This window comes from Salvia hispanica, chromosome 1 (genome assembly GCF_029641045.1).
Source record: "Salvia hispanica isolate PSC_SH4W2 chromosome 1, Shi_PSC_v1, whole genome shotgun sequence".
Classification (NCBI taxonomy): Eukaryota; Viridiplantae; Streptophyta; class Magnoliopsida; order Lamiales; family Lamiaceae; genus Salvia; species Salvia hispanica.
The window spans coordinates 44,625,927-44,647,230 of record NC_142692.1 but is presented as its reverse complement, the minus strand read 5'-3'; the positions used below and the strand labels follow the sequence as shown (position 1 = coordinate 44,647,230).

General features: G+C 36.7%; 1 protein-coding gene and 2 pseudogenes across 1 annotated transcript; 2 read left to right on the top strand and 1 right to left on the bottom strand.

Annotated features, from left to right (window-relative positions):
* Nucleotides 1-3,685: 3,685 nt before the first annotated feature.
* Nucleotides 3,686-6,060, bottom strand: LOC148933901 (uncharacterized; annotated as a pseudogene).
* Nucleotides 6,061-6,719: 659 nt separating this feature from the next.
* On the top strand, nucleotides 6,720-8,318 carry LOC125217898 (protein IRREGULAR XYLEM 15 pseudogene; annotated as a pseudogene).
* Nucleotides 8,319-20,543: 12,225 nt separating this feature from the next.
* Nucleotides 20,544-21,304, top strand: LOC125218666 (uncharacterized). The gene is made up of 2 exons (XM_048120383.2): nucleotides 20,544-20,699; nucleotides 20,820-21,304. The coding sequence occupies exons 1-2, from the start codon at nucleotides 20,547-20,549 to the stop codon at nucleotides 21,231-21,233; spliced, it is 567 nt and encodes a 188-aa protein (XP_047976340.1). The 5' UTR covers nucleotides 20,544-20,546; the 3' UTR covers nucleotides 21,234-21,304.

Sequence of the window (21,304 nt, the reverse complement as noted above, 5' to 3'; positions counted from 1 at the left end):
GTACGTGAGTATAAATTTTCTAAGTTTAGTAATTAATGTATGCACGTTAGTTTTTTTATTACAACAATAATACAATCGGGATTTTAATTTTTTATAACAATATAGCTAGGGATGTCAATCGGGTCGGCCCGTCGGGCTTCGGGCCAACCCTACTAGGGCTGCGGGTCCATCGGATGCAGCTAATCGGGTTGTGATTTTTTTCAGCTTATAAAAGTTCAATCCTAACCCTAAAAGCTCGGGTTTCGGGCTAGCCCAGCGGGTTAATCAGCTTGCTACCTATATATTAACATGCGATCAATCCAATAAATAATGATGAAAATTAGTTATATTCAGAAAAAATAAAATATTTAATTATGATAAATTTGAGACATATGTTTAAACTTAATCATAAACATGGTCAAAACTAATATTTGAGATATTTCGTTAAATTTTAATGCATGTTTTAGAAATTTAAATATTTTTTTAGTGAATTTGAAGTTTATAATTTATTTATCAATTATTATATTAATAAATATTCAATATATAATTTATATATTTAATATAAAATTGAGAGTTATTTTTTTTAAGTTATCTATATTATAAAATTAATCAAGGAAGTGTCAAATTATGAGTAAAAAAATAGAATAATAGAAATTTTACCGGGTTTTCGGGTCTGGCCCTAATGAGTTGTGGGCTAATCGGGTTTCGATTTTGTCGGGCTAGAAATTTCCAGGTAATCCTATAAATTTGGCGAGCTATTCGGGCTAGTCCACAGATTGCGGGCTATACTCACATTCAATGTATGGATAAAATTGGTTAAATTTGGAGTTTTAGACTGGACCAATTATTATTAGCAATTTATTTCCTTGGGCGTGTAACAATAGGACCAGATATACAACGCTCCTAAAGGAATTAATACTGGTGAGATTTAAAGCAATACTGCACTTTCTTGTCAGGACAAATGAAATTCAATTATCCATTTCAAAAAGTAATTGATAACTTTCAAATGAATCTGCAAAAGGATGTTTGGTAAATTAATTCATTTTCAAGAGCCATGATTATTATAAGATAAAGATAGACATTATTTTTTCAAAGTAATTATCACAATAATATGATTCCTAATGTGATAAGTTAGAATGTCACATTAGCAAATTTCCTATTCGCAATATAGAATTTTCTTTCATCTTCTGCTCCACTTTATCGAGACACGCATAGCACATGTATCCAGTATCATAATTACACTATTACAAAAATAATACTAGTACATTAATGTAGAGATAAGTATAACGTTCAAAATTGCATTGAATTCCGATTTGAACCATTATTATGTTGCAATTTCTTATCTTAAGACAGAGATAACTGTATTTTATATTCCAGACATAAAGATGACAAAACATTTTTTTTTTTGAAAAAAAAAAGCTAAAAGAAAGGAAATGACTTTCCGTATGAATTGCAAAAATGACTCTACTATCAAAAATCTGATCTTAAATATGTGGATTTTGTTGAAATCATGCTATGTCAATGTTGTTTGACCAGTTCATACGAGTAACAAAAATATAAATTTTGTAAAATTAAATAATATAGAATTGATCTATTATTTCAAGTAGATGATAATGACATATTGACATAGTACTTATTTTTTAAATCTAGTTCCACTAGAATAATAATTAAATTTTATTAGTCGAATTTGGAATTTACTATGACAGTAGTAATTGTGTTTAATCTCATGAAAAATAAACTTTAATTGATACTCCTATTGCATTTAAGAGAATTCATCACCTGGTACAATACTATGTTTATATGTTTAATTTTATACTCTGTTTCAGTTAAACTGTAATTTTATATTATGCGATTTGTATATGTGTACCCTTTAGTCTTTCCCATTTCTTTGTTTTATGTCCGACAAATTTTATTTTTTTTTATCAATTTATTAACAAATTTTATGCAATCTTCATATAAAGATTGTGTTTTTCTTTCCTTGTTATTCTTAGAATTGTATATCAGACATGGTTTATAATTTAGGACGGAGAAGTTATAGACGAAAGAGTATGATTGATAATTCCTTGATTATTTTTTTCAATAATATGACACATTTATATAGGGCATTACAAAGCTTGTGCTCCAAGTATTCTTGGCCACCAAGCTAATGTTTTCTTAGCCTCCAAGCTAATATATTTCTTATCCTCCAAGCTAATATATTTTTTTGATCTAATATCTTTTACTTTTTCTAACACTGCCCCTCAAGTTGAGTAGTGGGATCTCTGAAACTCAACTTGCCAAGCACGTTTGTGAGGCTTCTTGAATTGACTGCTTTGGTGAGGATATCGGCTAGCTGATCCTCTGACCGGACGAACGGTAGCTCCACAACTCCACTTTCTAGCTTTTCTTTGATGAAGTGTCTGTCAACTTCGACATGCTTTGTTCTATCATGCTGCACTGGATTCTCAGAGATGCAAATTGCCGCTTTGTTATCACAATATAGTTGACTCTTGTCTTGAGTGAGCCCTATTCCACTCATCAGCCTCCTTAGCCATAGGATTTCCATCATTCCACTTTTTATCCCTCTGAACTTAGCTTCTGCACTTGATAGTGCCACTACCTTTTGTTTCTTACTCCTCCAAGTCACCAGATTACCTTCGACGAATGTGAAGTATCCAGCCATTGATTTTCGATCAACTAGATTACTTGCCCAGTCAGCGTCAGTGAACCCATATACTCCTCGATTTTCGTTCTTTGTGAACATTATTCCATGCCCAGTTGTTCCCTTCAGATACCTCACAATCCTCAATGCAGCTTCATAATGGTCTCTTTGTGGTCGATGCATAAACTGACTCACTATTCCCACGGCATATCGATATCAGGTCCAGTGTGGGAGAGGTAGATGAGCTTCCCCACTAGTCGCTGGTATTGGCCTTGATTTGCTAATTCTGCCTCTTCAGAGATCTGCAACCCATGATTCACTAGGATTGGTGTATCTGCAGGTTTGCAGTCTATCAGGCCTGTTTCAGCCAAAATATCCAAGATATATTTCTTTTGTCTCAAAAAGATTCCTCCCTCAGAACGCAGCACTTCTATCCCCAAAAAAATATTTGAGGTTTCCCAAGTCTTTAATCTCGAACTCCTGAAACAAGTTTCCTTTCTACCTCTCTATTTCCTCAGTATCGTCTCCTGTGATGATCATATCATCTACATAGATGATCAGGCATGTGATTTTGTTGTCCCTCCTTTTCAAGAACAGGGTATGATCCGAATTGCTCTGCTTGAAACCATACTTGCTCATGGCTTCTTTGAATTTCCCAAACTAGACTCTTGGTGACTGCTTTACTCCGTAGAGAGTCTTCTTCAGCCGACATCCTTCTCCCCCCTTAAATCCATCAGAGAACCCTGGGGGTGCTTCCATGTAAACTTCTCATTTCAGTTCCCCATGTAAGAATGCGTTCGTCACGTCAAATTGGTGGAGTGGCCAGTCCCTATTTGTAGCAACTGAAATTAAGACTCGAATGGTGTTCATCTTTGCTACAGGGGAGAACGTCTCATCGTAGTCAACTCCGTAGGTTTGTGTGTATCCTTTTGCAACCAGCCGTGCCTTGTATCTTTCTATCGACCTATCTGGTCTCCGTTTGATAGTGAACACCCACTTGCACCCAACTGCCTTCTTCCCATCGGGTATTTTGCACTTTTCCCAGGTGCCGTTTCTTTCTAGAGCTTACATCTCCTTCAACATTGCCTCGCGCCAGTGATTGTGTCTCCAAGCTTCTTTAACAGTACAAGGAATCTCCTCTTCCTCATATAGCGCGGCCTCAAATGCGTGAGCCATTTCTGAAAGGTGGCCTTTGGCCAAGTTCACCACGGAGTACTTAGATTTCCTGCCGATGATCTCTGGGCTATATCTCTTTGGTGGGACTCCTCTGTTGTGCCTTGGTGGCATTTTATATCCTCCAACTCCCTCACCCACCTGTTCTTCCAGTAAACCGCAAATTTCAGCTTCATTTTGCGACTCGGTGTCGGGCTCAATATCTATCTCAGGGTCAGTCTCACCAAATATAGGAACATCATCGCCAATGCTAGTATTGATATGCTTAGGAGAGTTATCGGGAGTACTTACAGCAGATACCACCAGTAGAGGAACTTCTTGGATGGGGACACTGATTGGCGATGGCTGTATTTCCGGTCCTTGTTCTGGTGATGTCGGTGCTGTTGGAGGGCTTGATGTTGGCAACCGGCTTAGTGGGTCACTTTTATTCTCCCCCTGACCACTAAGGTGGTGGAAAAAATACTATATTTCGAGAAAATCACAGTTTATGACTAGGACAGTACAATTTAACTCTTTTGTCACATGACTAATTGACAACAGTTTATGCGACATGGAGGGAACATATAAGAAGTTAGATAAAGTCAGACCAGATGAAATTCTGACAGTTCCTGCTCCCTCCATAGGGATAAACTCTCCACTGGCCGTTTGAATGTGACTTTTCGGGGCCCTATGCATATCAGATATATCAGAAATATCATAAGTAATAGTATTAGTGGCTCCGCAGTCAAAAATCCACCTATCATTTTTACTTTCAGAGGAAACGGACAAGGAATATGAGATAGGCAAGTTTTCAAGTATTTGAAATCTGTTTTTGCAAAGTAACGGGGTTGTCTGGGGATTTTCACCAAATGCGGGGTTTGTTTTGTCAATTTTTGGTTTTATGGCGTTCTTTGCGGGATTTTTTGAAGTGTAGAGATGTATTTACAATTTTTCAAGATCTGGCGGGTAGCATTTAGTATTACTAGAAGGCTGGGGTTGGTTATATGAAGATGTAAAGGGTTGAGGGTCTGAAAATAAAACACCAAACGCTAAATTACCTTTCACCAAATTCGGCGCCTCCACCTCCATTTCCCCCATGTTCACCGAATTCTCACCGCCTCTTCCTCTAGCGATTGATGCCACTCCGACCACCATCCCTTCTGTTCCCGGGTTGCCGCTTCGGTTGTTAGCAGCCTCTTGGTTGCTCCCGATGGTGGTGATGGGCGCTCCTTCTCCTCCGGCTATAGCTGTAGCCGCACGACCCCCTCTGTACGGCACCGACGAAGAATGGTTCTTAGCTTTCTTCTCCTGCCACCACTCCGGGTATCCATGGAGTTCGAAGCATGTCTCGCGTGTGTGATTTTTCTTTCCAAAGTGAGAGCACACTAGCTTCGATTTGTCCTCCTCCGGTCGTCTGCTCTAATTTCCACCATTTCCACCGCCGCTTCGTTGAGTGGGGTTCCGGTGCGCTGCCAGATTCGGCCATGGCTGAGTCACAGCTAGCCCGGCGCCGATTCCTTGAGTGCTGACGGAGTCTCTCGACTGCAGGATATTAGATCTGGCATCTTCTCGCCGGAGGATGGAGTATGCGACATCCACGGAGGGAAGTGGTTCGGTTCTGAGGATCTCATTTTTGATGCCTTCGTATTTGCTGCTTAGGGCTACCAACAATTGAAATAATCTCTGTTCTTGTTTCTCAGTATTGTAAATCTCTATATCCTCTGCATACTTCATTGGATTTGGGTGTCTCCAATTTATAGAAATCCATATATCATTCAGAGACGTCCATAGATCCTCCAGAGATTCCTCCTTTTGTTTTAATGTGATTGCTTTCATGTACAGGTCGTACACTTGAATTTTATCGCCTCCACTAGCGTAGGTGATCTCCAGACTGCTCCATATGTATCTGGCCGTCGGGTATTGAGACATACGGCTGACTAATTTCGATTCCATGTTGTAACCACATGAAAACACAGTGGTCCTGCTGCTGCCACGTTCTTTGCCGGAGGGGATGAGACTCCATTGATGTGAATGATCATTCCCCTCCCACTAATTGTCGCCTTCATAAGGACAACCCAAAGAGGGTAGTTTTCAGTTTTCACCGTTTAATCATTCTGAGATTACTAACGACGAGGAGTCAATCCTGTAGGCTTCTGGTTTCGGTTCTGGAGGATTTGTGGGTATTATTTGTTGTTGGTTGTGCGCTATTGTTGTGCGCATCAGTTCGGCAAACATTCGAGCAAATTGCTCTATTCCGATGGCTTTGGTGGTTCGTTGTTATCTGACATTTTGCTGGTTTTGACAGGATTCTGTCGGATTTTGGTTTAGAGGGTTCGAGATTGGTCCGAGACAGTGATGAGACTACTCTGAGTTTCACCCCTACTCTGATACCATCTTGAATTATGTATCAGGCATGGTTTATAGTTTAGGATGGAGAAGTTGTAGAGGGAAGAGTATGATTGATAATTCCTTGATTATTTTTTTTCAATAATATAACACTCTTAGTATTTTTGGCCACCAAATTAATATTTTCTTAGCCTCCAAACTAATACATTTCTTATCCTTCAAGCTAATATTTTTTTTTTATCAAATATCTTTCACTTCTAACGGTTATTATATATTTTTGAAAGAGCACACAATCTGTATAGATCTTTATAGAGATCAAATCATAAATTATAATCAACCCATAAAGGAAACAACCTTATGCATCATCCAACTTTATACGGAAAATATCACAACATTGATTTGAACATGTCACGCCTTATATGTTAACACAATAAAATATGCGAATCCCATTGTCGGCGCTGTTATTTTTACAACATTTATGGATTTCTTAATTCATTGCATCTGAAGAACTGTGTATAAAAAGAATAAACTCCACTCTCCGCACACACACTACTCTATCAAGAATCCCTTAATTCAAGCCATTTTCCACTCTAAATTTCTCTCAAAATTCCCACATATGTTATACGCATGTCATGTCCCACTAAATTCCTCCTGACCTACTTTTCTTTCTCCACAAAATTTCAACCTTTTCAATTTTATAACAGTTTCTGTAAATTGCCGGTTTAGACGCTACAAAAACCATTGATTAAGCCAATTCTTTTCCCCCTAAACCAATTTCAAGAATCGACACTCTTTACTTGGTTTTTCAGTGTCCTGTCAATATTTGATTGGTTATTTTTATTTATATCTTTTGATAACATTGTTTAAATCTTTTGCCAATCGGTCGGTGGGTATATCTTTTTTCTACAAGCTCTTCAATTCTGACCCCTCTACCACAATAAATTGGGACCCTAGTTCAAAATCTTCATAATTTCACATTTCAAATCATTTCCCCATTATTTACCCTTAAAAAAAAGTAGAAGTAAAAAGTTAAGCTTTCAAACTTTTAAAAAAATCCTAATTATAAAATACTCCTTCATTCTCTCTTTAATTCTCACATCTCAGATTTGACAAAAAAAAAAAAAAAAGCAAAGCGGCATTTCATCAAACACCTTGCCTTCATCCACATGAAGACCGGCGCAAAGTTCATCGTTCTCCACCACGGAGCGCCGGCGGGGCCTTCCCACCGCGCGTGGCTCTTCGTCTTCGTCCTCTTCTTCATCTTCACCTTCGCCTTCACCCTCTTCTCCACCAGGGACGCCGCCGCGGCCAGGACCTCCACCGCGTCGGCCGAGAATTCCAAATCCAGCCTCCCCAACTCCGTCTCCGACGCGCTCCTCCACTACGCCGCCCTCAACGCCTCCTCCGACGGCCGCATGTCCGCCGACGAGCTGAGCACCATCGCCGCCGCGCTCCGCCGCTGCGCCGCCCCCTGCAACCTCCTCGTCTTCGGCCTCAGCCACGAAACCCTACTGTGGAACTCCCTCAACCACAACGGCCGCACCGTGTTTGTCAGCGACAGCGCGTACCTCGTGTCGAAATTGGAGGAGAAGCAGCCTTCAATCGAAGCCTACGACGTCCAATTCGCGACGAGGGTGAGCGAATTGTACGATCTGATCGAGTATTCGAAGGGGGAATTGAGGGGGGAGTGCCGGCCGGTGCAGAATCTCCTCTTCTCCGATTGCAAATTGGCTGTCAACGACCTGCCGAACCACCTGTACGACGTCGCTTGGGATGTGATCCTGGTCGACGGGCCGAAGGGGCACTGCGCGGCGGCGCCGGGGCGGATGTCGGCGATTTTCACCGCCGGAGTGATGGCGAGGAGTAAGAGGGGCGGCGCGGCGGAGACGCACGTGTTTGTGCACGAATTCGATCGGGAGGTGGAGAGGGTTTGCAGCGAGGAATTCCTGTGCGCGGAGAATTTGGTGGAAACGAAAGATTTGTTGGGGCATTTCGTCATCGGAAAATTTGAGGAGAATAGAAATAGGGTTGGATTCTGCTCAGTTTCTTCTTCATCCACTGTTCCTCAGAATTCAATTTGATCTTTTTTTTTCTTTTTTACCTTTTTACCTTTTTTTTGGGAAGGTAACTTTGAGTGCAACTGTAATTTTTATATAGGATTTTAAATGTTAAATATATTAGCAATATTTTGACATCAAAATTTTCATTTCGTTACTCTAATTCCAAGTTCATTACCCTTATTACGAAATAAATTACTCATTTTATTGTTCAATTTTAGTAATTTATCAATAGTTTGAAATCTAAAATTTAATTTTAAGAAAACAAATATTTTTTTATTTACATTTTTAGAAGTGTGCAACGATTTATAATTATTTAATGTAATGATTTTAATTTAAGACATAATGGAGACAATTAGACCCAAATATAACCAACCTAATGTCGTTTGTCGAATTCGCAACTAATTTCTGCGCAATTACAGAATGGAAGTCAGAGGCAACCATCACTTTCTCCAAATTTAAGTAAGTTTGTTTAATATGGGTCATTATCTGAAAAAATCTTCAAATTTAAGGAAGGTAGTATCACTAATTAATTATAATACTATATTTGTAGTCAAAATTCTATGACTAAATTAATATGGATTAGTTACTAAATATGTATACATATTTGACATTAATTACACGTGTTATCCTCCAAAAATTAACCTTGGGTAAAAAACCGTTGAAAGCCATGTACTACTATATTGTGTGGTACATTTCACTTTTCATGTTATCTTTTTTTTTGTTGAGAGGCACTTTTCATGCTATTTTAGGACCGTAGTATTCAAGCATGGACCATTTGAGTTTTGAATATTTGAATAATTATTTTTGCTTTGTTTGTTTACGTCCGCAAGATTTTTTTTGTAACACTTTTTTTCTCTCTTAAAATACATAAACCATGATTTCATTTAATTTACATTTATTTCATATGCCAAACACATTACCAATTTTGCAACCAAATGAGGAAAAACTAAACAGTTTTTTGTAATTTTATTTTTTGGCAGACTCCAAATTTAGTTAATAACGTTAGTTAAAGCTAAAACTGAATATTGGTTTTGCAATATCGTGGAAAAGGGTTTAAAAACAAAAAGAAAAGGGTTGTATAAATTAAAAATAGGCTGTCGGTGCGTTCGTACACTTGATATAGAATCATATTCTATGGTTTGTATCTTATTATATTCTATGAAATAGTATTAAATAATTTAATTTGGTTAGTGCTGGTAAAGAAATACTTTTGTAAGTAACCACTTTCATAAAATCTAATGATTGTATGCTATATCCAATATACTACCATGATTTGTACAATGTACTAATCCATATCCATCAATTTGAATGTGTTTAATATACATTCAAGTACTACATATTTTAAAATCATTTAATCAAAGTCGGTATAGATGCAAGAAACTAATAACCAAACTTCTTGGATAATTTAAATCACTTCAACTGTACAATTTTCAAATTTATTTAAATTTTGTATAAATTGTTATGCATTACTATATGATTCAAATTATTAAAAAATATATACTCGAATTAATTTTAGAAGCCGCAATCACCTACTCATTTTTTCCATCCGCCTCAGGGTATGACCATTTTATTGTATCATAGTCTGCAAATCATAATTTTTTATTAAAGGTTCTTTAAATGCATGGCATAGTTTGGCAATTTTAGTGGTTAAATGTAAAATTGCATGATTTGAGGGATAGTTTGGCAATTTTTGTTGTTTATTTAATTAACATGAGTGAAGGGGAGGACCCTCCACACCTAACAATCCACCAACAAGCTTATCTCTCAATTTTTTTTAGTTTAAATTCTATGCAAATTCAGGTTAAGATGGGAATAATTATGAATCTAGATTGTATCTCTACTTGTTTCTCAACTGTTAATTTTCCTTCTCTTGTCCTACACATAATTCATTTACATTGTGCACTTTTTTTTGGCAAATAAATACAAATATAAAGATTGCATCACAATAATATCGAATCTTAAACATTTGCTCTCAAACATTAACACAATATTACACTCTTCTTCGTGTGATAGTTCTTGGTTTCATAGAACATTTCATAACACATGTCACCACATTGCTTTACAGATATCCTGATATTCTAATTATACTAATTATTTTATTTCCAAGCACTACTTTTTTGAGTTTGGTATATATGAAACAATATATAGGCAATAATATGATCAATGAGTGCAGACATTTTCCTTTTATTCGGAGAAGATACATTGTTTGAGTTTTGTCAACTGTAATCGTGACATTTCAAATATAATTATAATTTTGTGGTTTCTACACAATTGTAAAATGGAGTTATTGCTCGTTGATGATCTGTTTTTTTTTTTTTTTTTTCCTACTTTCATTTTTATACTATTATTATGTGTTTCCTCACAAAAAAAGGTTATACTCCTATTTAAAAAGCAGGGATTCCTTGATTTATCTTACTACTATTCTTATACTCCCTTTTTGGAGATTACGTCGAAGAGCCATGTATATTAATTAAGAATATATGAATAAAGATAAATGTACATGAATTATACTACGCTCTGAGTTTTAAATTCAGTTAAATTCAATTACAAAGTAGTTTGTCGATAATTATTCTATTATTCTATTTCAAAATTAAAAACAAAGTATATGAAAAATTGATGACAATTTTTAATTTTCACATGATCTTGTACTTATTTCTTAATAATTATGCAATATTCATTAAAAATTATTATTTCTTAAATTTATTGATGTTTAATTTTAAAATTTTCCTCAATTATTTTAAAATTATTGGTATAATAGTATAATTTATTTTAATAAATAATATTAATAAATTGATTTTCAATATAAAATATCTAAAACATTCAATTATATATGTTGCAACTTAATACATTAATCTCTACCCACTAAAATTTTAGTATACGGTATTATTTCCTAAGAGCATCCGCAATGGAGGATGTCCCGCGCCGATCCGACGTCCGCGCGGGACGTCCGCCATTAGGTGAGGAGGGGCGGATGCGGCCGTCCGCTGCGGACACCGCACATCCGCGGCTTTCCGGCAATGTCCGTCGGGACATCCGCCATTGCGGTGCCACGGCGGACGTCCCGATTTTTGATTTAGTTTTAAACTCTATATATACGGCTCGTTACAAACTCTATATACATGGCTCGTTGCAAACTCTATATATATGATTTTTTAAAAAAAAACTCTAACGCATGTATTATCATTAAAAATGAAGGCTTAAAACAATCGGCCAAGGGCAAACTATAGAGATTCAAGGCATAACATGTACTTTGTTTGAATCTTTTTTGGTTTGGGATGATTTTTTTTAATTTAAATATGTATGTTTTTTTTAAAAAATAAAATCGTTGCATTTCCCCGTATTCGTGTCGAAATTTTAATTCCGTAAATTGCATATTAGTGAATTTTTATTATTGTGGATGCCCGCTGGGATGTCCTTGGGGATGTCCGTCATTGTGCATAGAATGTCCTTATGACATGGCAGTACGGTGAATGTTATTATGACATGGCAGGATGTGTTTTTGGGAAGTCCGCCGGGACATCCACACCATTGCGGATGCTCTAAGGAAAGATTAAAACATTTCTATGAACTGTATAGATTTGTATTTCCTCCATTTTAAGATTATTGAGTCATTTATTTTTTCACGATTTTAGAAAAATAATACTACTATTAAATAGTTAAAAATGGAAGAAAGTAAGTACGAACGAAAATAAATTAGAGGAGATTTTTCTTTATTTTATTTTTTCTCTTGCTTTATTTTTTTTCACTTTAATTATTTAAATATTATATAATTAAATATTATGATATTTTTTACATCATGACAAAAAAAATGACTTAATTATATTTTGATGAAGAATTAGTTAGCAATTAGTATTATTAGTTGTTGCTTAATTGAATCCTCACGAGAGATTGATCATAATTACATGGGGCTACACGTGGAATTTGTCAGCGAATGTCACGTGAGGGATACGGTCTCTGTATTACACAATCACGTTACACACGTGACAAAAGATAAGCTAGCTAGTACGTGTCCTATTCCCATTGTTGACATCGTTATAAGAATTTAAAATTTTGCTAAACTCGCTAGAGGTGTTCTATGTCTTTTAACACTAAATCGTTGCTCCCTCCTGCCATTAGGAATTTAGGAGACCCAACCGCTACTTCAGTCCATCATTTCTTGGCGGCACAAATTTTAAATATGGGTAACTGCTTTTAAAGTCATCAGCTTTCCATGAATTTCAGTTTTTCCCACAAACTTTAAAACGTTCGTATAATGTCACGAACTTTATTGTCGATTGCCATTTTCCCATGTCAAGTTTTTCAGTCTGATTCAAACTGTTCATTTTCTATTAATACAATGTCCAAATTCTTTTATCTTACTATCGTGGGAAAATGGCAACCGACAATAGGAAACGAACTGTTTGAATTTGGACATTGTCTTAATAGGAAACGAACTGTTTGAATCAGACCGGAAAACCTGACATGGGAAAATGGCAACCGACAATAAAGTTCGTGACATTACACGAACATTTTAAAGTTCGTGGGAAAAACCGGAATTCATGAAAAGTTGGTGACTTTAAAAGCAGTTACCCCTTTTAAATATAGGAGAGTACTAGTGTTCTTTCTCCATTAGAATCACAACATTCTTTCAATCATGTATATTCTGCCACGTGACACTTATAAGCAACAAAACAATTAAACAACAAAATTAATGAATGACATTGACATGTTTATGCACATTGCTTAAAAAACTATTTATGTTGCATTAAATATAGTTTATTTTGCATTTTAGTCTATAGTGCAAAATAAACTGCATTTAATGTAACATAAATAGTCTTTTATGCAATCCACGAAAATTCATCAACGTCATCCACTAATTTTGTTGCTTAATAACGTTGTTTTGTTGCTTATAAGTGCCACGTGGCCCACGTTGCAACATATGATTGGAAGGATGTTGTGATTTTACTTTGAGTTATTTTTAAAGTACATCCTTTAAATTTTTTAAAGTACATCCTTTAAAATTTTTAAGTATATGTTTAATTAAAACATAAGCTAGCGTATGGATGAAAGATAAGAGTTGAGTTTTTAAATATATGTTTAATTAAAACATAAACTAGCGTATGGATGAAAGATAAGAGTTGAGTTTTATAAAGTAATTCAATTATACTAGTTTAAAATTGATCCAAGCTTGTGCAAAATCCAAAACCTCACCTAGGTGTAAGAACATATATTTTGGAATAACAAATTCAAATGAACCTTTTATGCAATTATACACGAAAATAGTGCTAGTACATTTTTAAACTGGAAAAAGTTGTCGGTGACGGTGAATGGAGACTAAATAATAAAATATGGAACTAATAATATTTCTTCAAAAGAAATATATAAGCATATAGCGAGCGAGTGAAGTTGGTGAATGCAATATTAATGGTGTTTGCACGGACGTGGCCAAGAGGCAGGAGAATCACAAATTGGTGTCCCCTTTGAGATTCGGTATTTTAAAATTTATTTTTTGATTTCATTATAAATAAAGATTCAAAAATTATTGTAAGAATTAAATGGAATGCATTAATTATATAGCTGTATGATTCATCCTATTTATGCGCTAATGGGCTTATGAGCAGACTGAAAAAAAAGTCCATTTATCTAAAAAGTAGTTTCATCTTGACACTGAGATGCCTAAAAAAAAACAATCATATTTATAAAATTGAAAATTTCTCTTTCTTACTTCATCTATTTCTCCCATTTTTTCCTTTTTTTTTCTTATTTTTTACAATTTCTCCTTAAAATTGGTATTATTCACAAATAAGATTATTTTTTTTTAACAGAGAAAGTAGATAAATTCAGAAAGTATATCTTTTGAAAAAGTTATTCCATGAAAAGAAAGTAAATACTTTTTCAAATATCTTGCTAGAGAATGATGTAAATATATCTCTTCAAAAATGAAGAAAGTATATTATATTACAAAGAATGATAAAGACTTTTTTAATGCTAGTAAGGATACTAATTTGTATTTCTAACTATATTACCAGCATTTCATAAAGTATCCTTATTGTTGATATCCCAATCATAATTAGAGAACACAAATAAAAGCGTCTTAAAAAATAAAAAGGATTAAGATAATTTATTCTTAATTTAAGAACATTTTCTTTTGTATCCTAAATTGTGGTTATTTATAAAAAAAGTTTCAAACGCTAATAATTGTATCTTAATTTTTTTTTATCATTAAAAGAATAGTAGATTTTTTTAGTGATTATACTATAATAGTGGAGTAGGCTTTTATACCACTAAAAAAAACCTATTCTTTTAATGATACAAAGTTTCAATTTTTCTCGATTGTCTCACACATGCACAAAGTGTCGTCTTTTAACGATATTTAAAAGACGCCTTTCATTTGAAAAATATTTTTATCGTTAATATTTCTTTATGTTCTTGTTTTATTGAAATATTATTATTTCTAACATCATCAAAAGACGTAAATTTAAGCATGAATGAGAAAAGAATAATTAAAATTTTAAGATTTAACCTTCCATTTTCAAAGTTCACGTAACAGACCTGAATTTCACAAAAACTTCATTATTTAAATGACCATTGTCGATATTTTTAATTAGTTGTTCTAATTTAATTAACTGTTTTTTAATTTATTTTATTTATGTCTATTTCTTGGGTTTTTTTATTTTTTAGAATCTATAGTATTATGTATTTTTTCCATTACCAATTTTATATTCAAACTAATGGTTTGTTAAATTTCATAGAATATTATGCATTTTTTATTTAAGCGAAGCCAATTAAATTATTGATCGATAGAATAATAAGGTAATTTATAAAATTAAACAAATCATCCCTTTGATAAATCTTATTATGTCACGACCGCACTTTTCTAAGGATAGAAAGCCCGGTTAATCGCGACTAGGGGAAGATGAAAGAAGCGGGGGAGAAAAGGGAAAACTGTGGCACAACTGAACTTGAACTGAAATAACTTGAAATATATAAAAATCAGAGTGCATGGTACAAGAGAATGAAATCTCGACTTTTACATTGCAGCGGAAGAGTCAAGAGTAGATGACATCGTGTATGGAGACACGACGCATCCAAGTACTATTCTATCGAAGGATCTTCATCGTCCATGCTCAACACCGCCCGCCGTCATCACTGCGCAACCTGCACATTTTTAAAACATATGCATGGTTGAGTACTTGGTGTACCCAGTGGACACGTGCCGAAATATATTTTACTGAAAACTGGTTTTTTCAAGCCACTCCTAAGTAAACTCGGGGTTTTAAGTAAAAGATCCGAGAACACTAAATCATTTTCCTTGTCATTATCAAAAGAGATCTGTTGTTCTATTTTCCTGGAACAATGCTGTATCTGAACTAACTCCTGGTGAAACGAAATTCACGAAACTCCTGGTGAAATGAATTCACAAACTCCTGGTGAAATGAATTCACAAACTCCTGGTGAACGAATTCACGAAACTCCTGGTGAACGAATTCACGAAACTCCTGGTGAAATGAATTCACTAAGCTCCTGGTGAACGAATTCATGAAACTCCTGGTGAAACGAAATTCACGAAACTCCTAGTGAATGAATTTATGAAACTCCTGGTGAAACGAATTCACGAAACTCCTGGTGAAACGAATTCACGAAACTCCTGGTGAACGAATTCACGAAACTCCTGGTGAACGAATTCACGAAACTCCTGGTGAAATGAATTCACGAAACTCCTAGTGAAACAATTAATTCACAAACTCCTGGTGAAATGAATTCACAAACTGAAACTCCTGGTCTAGTAGGGACATCGCCCTCGCTAGACAATCAGATAGGCAAAGTTCAAAACACAACATGGCTTGACATAACCTTTGCAACTTTAACTTTTCTCATAAAACCTTTTTGATACATAACCTCATACTTCTTTTATCAAATGCCGATCACATACTTTCAAAACTTCTTTTTCCTCGTAAGCATATTTGGAACAAAACTCATTTCTATCGGTCAAGCCGAACTCATAACTTTCAAAACTTCATTTCCTCATAACTATTTCGACTAAAACTCATTTTTCTATCGACCGGACACAATATCAACCAAGGCTGACAGTTCACAAGCACCCGTAAAGCCGCACATAATGTCACATAACTAAATAACATCACTTTCTCTTGATATAAATAGCACTCATTATAAAATATTGCTCATAAAACTGTAATCACAAATTGTACTTTTCATATCACCTTGGCACTATACATAAAAACTATACTTTAAACATAAAGGCAACAATCGTATCTTAAATAGAAAGCCCACCTCGTTCGCTTAAAACTCCTTAAATTGATTTTTCCTCACTCCGCCTTTACTCGCTGAGATAGACTTTTGAAAGCAAACAACATACTAATAAGACTCAAGAAGTTCTCATATTTATAGGAATGCAAGACCCTAATTAATTCTCTTATCCTTCGTTCACTTCTAGGAAATTTTTGGAAACTTACATATTAATTAAATCGGGAAATTTAATTAATAGCACTTCTTTATTAAACTTAATTATTTCCGTAGCTCGAGAACGTCGTCTCTCTTTCCTTCTATTTCCTTAGCGGCCGCCTGAGGCGTCGTGGGCGACGCAGGTCAGCCCTCGCTTTTCCATCTTCAATCCATAGCCCATTTCTTGACTAGAGTTAATTGGTCCATCTTTCACCAGATCTCTTTAAGTCCAATCCATTAATTCACTAAGGCCCAACAACTAAATTAATTCTTGGCTCAAATCCTTAATTAGCTTACTGACCCCATTCAAGGTCCTTAGAAATCTCTCGGCCCAATCTATATTAAATAGTAATAACCCAACTCTACAAAATTGGCCCACTTCTTTATTAATCCATTTGGGTTCATTTAATTTTTACTTTATTTTACTAAGGCTCAATCTCTCCTTTAAGTCATTTCTGGGCCCAAACAAACAATTAAGTAGTCCCAAAAACAACGACCCAATTTATACCCCTTCATCCACCTTCTCCATCGTGTTCTAATAATTTCTCCCAAATTTGAGAAATCCCTAACTTGAACAAAAAGAGGCAGCGACGCATTTCTCCCTCAATCTCACGCCTCCTCCGGCGAAAACGGCGCCACTCCATGTCGCCGGAGCATGCCCTCTCCTCCTTCTCCATTTCTCTTTTCCTCCAATTTAGCTCTTAAATTCCAATTTAAAATTCCTAAATTAGAAATTAAGGAAATGCATGCAGCGGCTTCTCCCCCAATTCGCCGCCGCCGTTCCTCACTCTCTCCGGCGAGTCCTCCAAAATTGGTTTCTCATTTTCGAGCTTTCTTCCTTGGCCTACCTCCACCGTTTCTTATTCTCAAAATTTCCAGATTTGTAACCCCTAGATCGGAGAACCGGGAAGCACGCCTCCTCCGTCCTTGTCTCCAGCCGATCGACGAGCAGACCCGCCGGAGCTCCACCACGCTTCCTTCGCCAGGCAGCCACGGCGCTCACCAGAGGCTCACGCATGATTCTCCCGTCTCGCGCTGGCAACTCGCGTCAGCTCCCTCCATCTTGCGTCCTCCGTTGAGCTCTCCGGGAGGCAGCGACACCGGCGGCTTCACGGCGCCACCGTCTGCCTCCACTGTTTCTGTCCGCCGCGGACAGCCCCACACGCAAGCTAAGTCACCCTTCCCCACCCCTTTACTTACTTTATTTGTGTTGTGGCAGTAAACATGTTGAGAATTTCTTATTGGAATCTTGTGGAGAATTATATCTCACTGGAATGAGTCTTTGCACCTATATGTTACTCTATTCTCTATTGACTGTTATGCCTTGGTTCCTAAAGTTCATATCTTTGGCAAATGTGGTTATCTCAAGGACCTCCTAAGTGATCATGCTTCTGTGATTCTAAGTTCTGGAATTGATCATGTGGCTGTTCTATATGATGCAAAGGGTGGTGTTGGGATTACCTAGCTTGATGATTCCTCGGATGGGGACCGATGTCCTGCCTCAACTCTTCCTTGCTCCTCCTCTACTCCTTGTTATGCTTCTTGAATTATTTTGAGTGAATTTGTGGTATCGAAAAATGAGGGAAGGAGAAGGGAGATGAGGCTGCTTATATAGTGCTCTATCTTTGGCTATTTGTGTTTGAAACTTGGAGGCAAAGGCTCCTATTTTGGGGCTGCCAGCTCTACCTCTTTTGAGCTTGTAAGTAGGTTTCCATGCCTATTCTTGTGTATATCTTGGAGGCTAGTATCTTGGTTGTTTCTCCCGCCTTGGATGATGGAAGAAGAGAATCTGCTACTCTATTGTGGACTTAGGCGATGGCTTCTCATGGAAGATTCTATTATCTCAAATTCTAGTGGAGAGATGTGAGGATATCTTGGTTCTTGTACTTTTCTTGGACTTGGCAGATTGGTTGATATGTTGCACTCCCCATCTTACTACTTTTGTGAAAGCTTAGGTCTTGGCTCTTTTGTTGACAACTTCTAATCCTCTTTTGTTGTTAACACTGCAGGTTTCCTTGGCTGTCAAGTTGGAGCTTAGTAGAGCAAGTACCGAGGTGGAAGAGGGTGGAGTAAGAGGAAGAGAATCTATCCTTGTAGCTCTTTGGTTTCTATACCAAATTAGCTTACTTCCAAACTTTCTTACTAGAGTTAGTAGGATGAATGGTGGATGATAGGTGTGTATTTTCACTTTCACATATGTAAGCATGTGCTATTTGTATCTCCAATATTCTTGTATTTTTATTCCTCAAAGTAGTTATCTAATAGAAGTATAGCCTTTACTTTTATCCTTGAAATATAAATTTCCTTGAACTTTAATTCCAATTATCTCTTCGTCAATTTTTTTTTTACACTCCAAAACTAGTGCACGAAAACTCGGGTTGTTACATATTAAGGGCTCGTCTAGTACCCCTGAAACGCCGTGAAACAGCATTCCTCACCCCATTAACCGTCGTTTGGTAGCCGCTAAACGTTTCCAGCGACCCGGTACACAACAGCCGGGTTTCCAACCTTCATCTACTACAATCAGCGGCTTTGTGCTAACACAATCAGAGTCTTGAGCAGGTATAAGAGAAGGGCTTTTCACGATTTGGCTGAAAACGCTGCATTTATACAATTTTGCCCTCCAAATTCATCAACCGTTTCATCTTTTGCCCTTCATTTACTGTTGGTGGCTCAATTTCCGTCGAGGCGAGTTCGGCACTTCACAGGCGTATCCCCCTCTTCGACTCACTTCAGTTCAGCGTTCATCAGATTACCGTTTTCCGGGTGAGTTTTGATCCGGTTGTTCTATTGTTGTTGAATGGTGTCGATTTGTGCGCGTTTTAGGGGTGTTTTACTTTTTGAACTTCGAATTGGGGTTCTTGCTTAATTAATTCTGTTCTGATTGGAGTTGGTATTATTGTGCATCTGAAGCTATGAGATTTTCCCCTTGGATTCGGTTGCCTTGCATAATCGAATTCGTTCCTCAATAGAGTGATTATAAATTGTTGATGATGAATGTGGTGTGCATCTGCTATAAGGTGAATTATGTGAAAAAATCAATCCGAACCTGGCGTTGATTTCCGATTTCAATTCTTATGTCAGCTCCAGGTTTTTTTGGGCGGCCATCTGGTTAGTTCAGCTATCACTGCTGGAAGCCCCTGTGGTTGTTCGGCAGCTATGACTAATTATCCCATGATTATCCATCTAGGATTGAGTTGTGTGGTTGAATCTCATGAACCAAACACATTTCAAATTTAAACCCTGATACAATCTTGCAAATCAAACACCCCCGACTACAAAATCAAATCATATTTTAGAACAAGATTTGATAAGTAATAGCCAACAAATTGGAATTCATTTAGCAACCGATTTTTTTCTTCCATTTGATCTCCAAGTTTAACTCAGACGTAGCTCCCTTCTTTTTGTTTTGGGTGTGAAGCAGTGGCAAACCAAAATACCCAACAAGCATTAAAATAAGAAATTGAAAGATTTCGTTGAAATTGTTCGTTTGGAAATTTCCCGAAAAGCTAATCATAGGTTCTTCTCTCCATCGGAACAATAGGGCCGAATCTGTAAAATCATAATTTTGATCAAATCACACATCGCAATATACTAGGCCTTCTAATTCTTTAAGAGGTTTATCTAAAAGATTCGCAATATAACTGGGAAGACGTTTTAAATACCACTAGTGTTTTATTGTGTGACTGAATATATATTCAGGTTGGAACCAAAAGTTGTTGAGCTGGAGCAGCCTGAAAATGAATCATGAGATGTGGATAAGGAAACCGATACCTATGAAGAGAGGAACGTGAAATTCATGAATGTCACTCTCATGTATTCAGCGAAGAAAAATATAAGAAGGGTATGCAGTTATCATTTTCGTAACTTTTCCCACCTGTATTGCACTTCTAATATGTAGCACTCCTTCACTCTCAGGATGAGAAATGCGAAACCTTACGTCGGACAGAAGATCTAGGAGCCAAGAAGATACGGGACAAAAATTGGAGGGGAACAAGGTAAGAATGGAGGCACTGGAAGCAGTCTCTTCAACTGCTAATACTCGCAATATCCCTCCACATAATTCGGAAGCCAATGAGGTAGAGATGGCCTATCCGCTCGACAGTATCATTCTAAAAGGGGAGGGGAATTAGAATTGGCCCACGATGTATACTCTGTCTCATCTATTTTGATATCGTTTCCGCCTCTGAAATTTGTAGGACGAGTCAAGTAGAAGAAGGATGGCAGGAATCTTGTCATACATCACCCATCTCATACGTTTCAAGGGCCGACACTCTATGGATGGAGTGTCGTCTGCGAAGCATCACAAATTGCCTAACATCTTATCCCAGAAATTCTCCACCATGTTCGCTTCCGCTAATGATAAACTGATTCCTCATGACAAACTGGATCTGCTGATAAGCTACGTTCTGATGCTCTCTCTCTTTGCTGATGATTTTTGCTCTGACCCTTCAGACATCGCAAGCGATCTCCGGTTGAACCCTGTGACACTGAGAACTCACTACGAGTTCTTAGGATGCAAGTTTGTCCGTGAAAACCTGTATCTGGTCGCGACCCTCCCCGTCCCACTGAACTTCCAGACCATCAAGACCAAGAGGAGGAGGCAAAAGTAGGTATGTGATCGATCACATTCTACGCAAATCTGTTCTTGTTTACTGTACAACTTTACAGTGGAAGACTTGAA

Bases quoted from the DNA above. Each gene is read 5' to 3' on its own strand.
- LOC125218666 (XM_048120383.2), top strand. From the start codon at position 20,547: ATGCGAAACCTTACGTCGGACAGAAGATCTAGGAGCCAAGAAGATACG. The intron at 20,700-20,819 runs GTAGAGATGGCC...TGAAATTTGTAG, and splicing joins ATAATTCGGAAGCCAATGAG to GACGAGTCAAGTAGAAGAAG.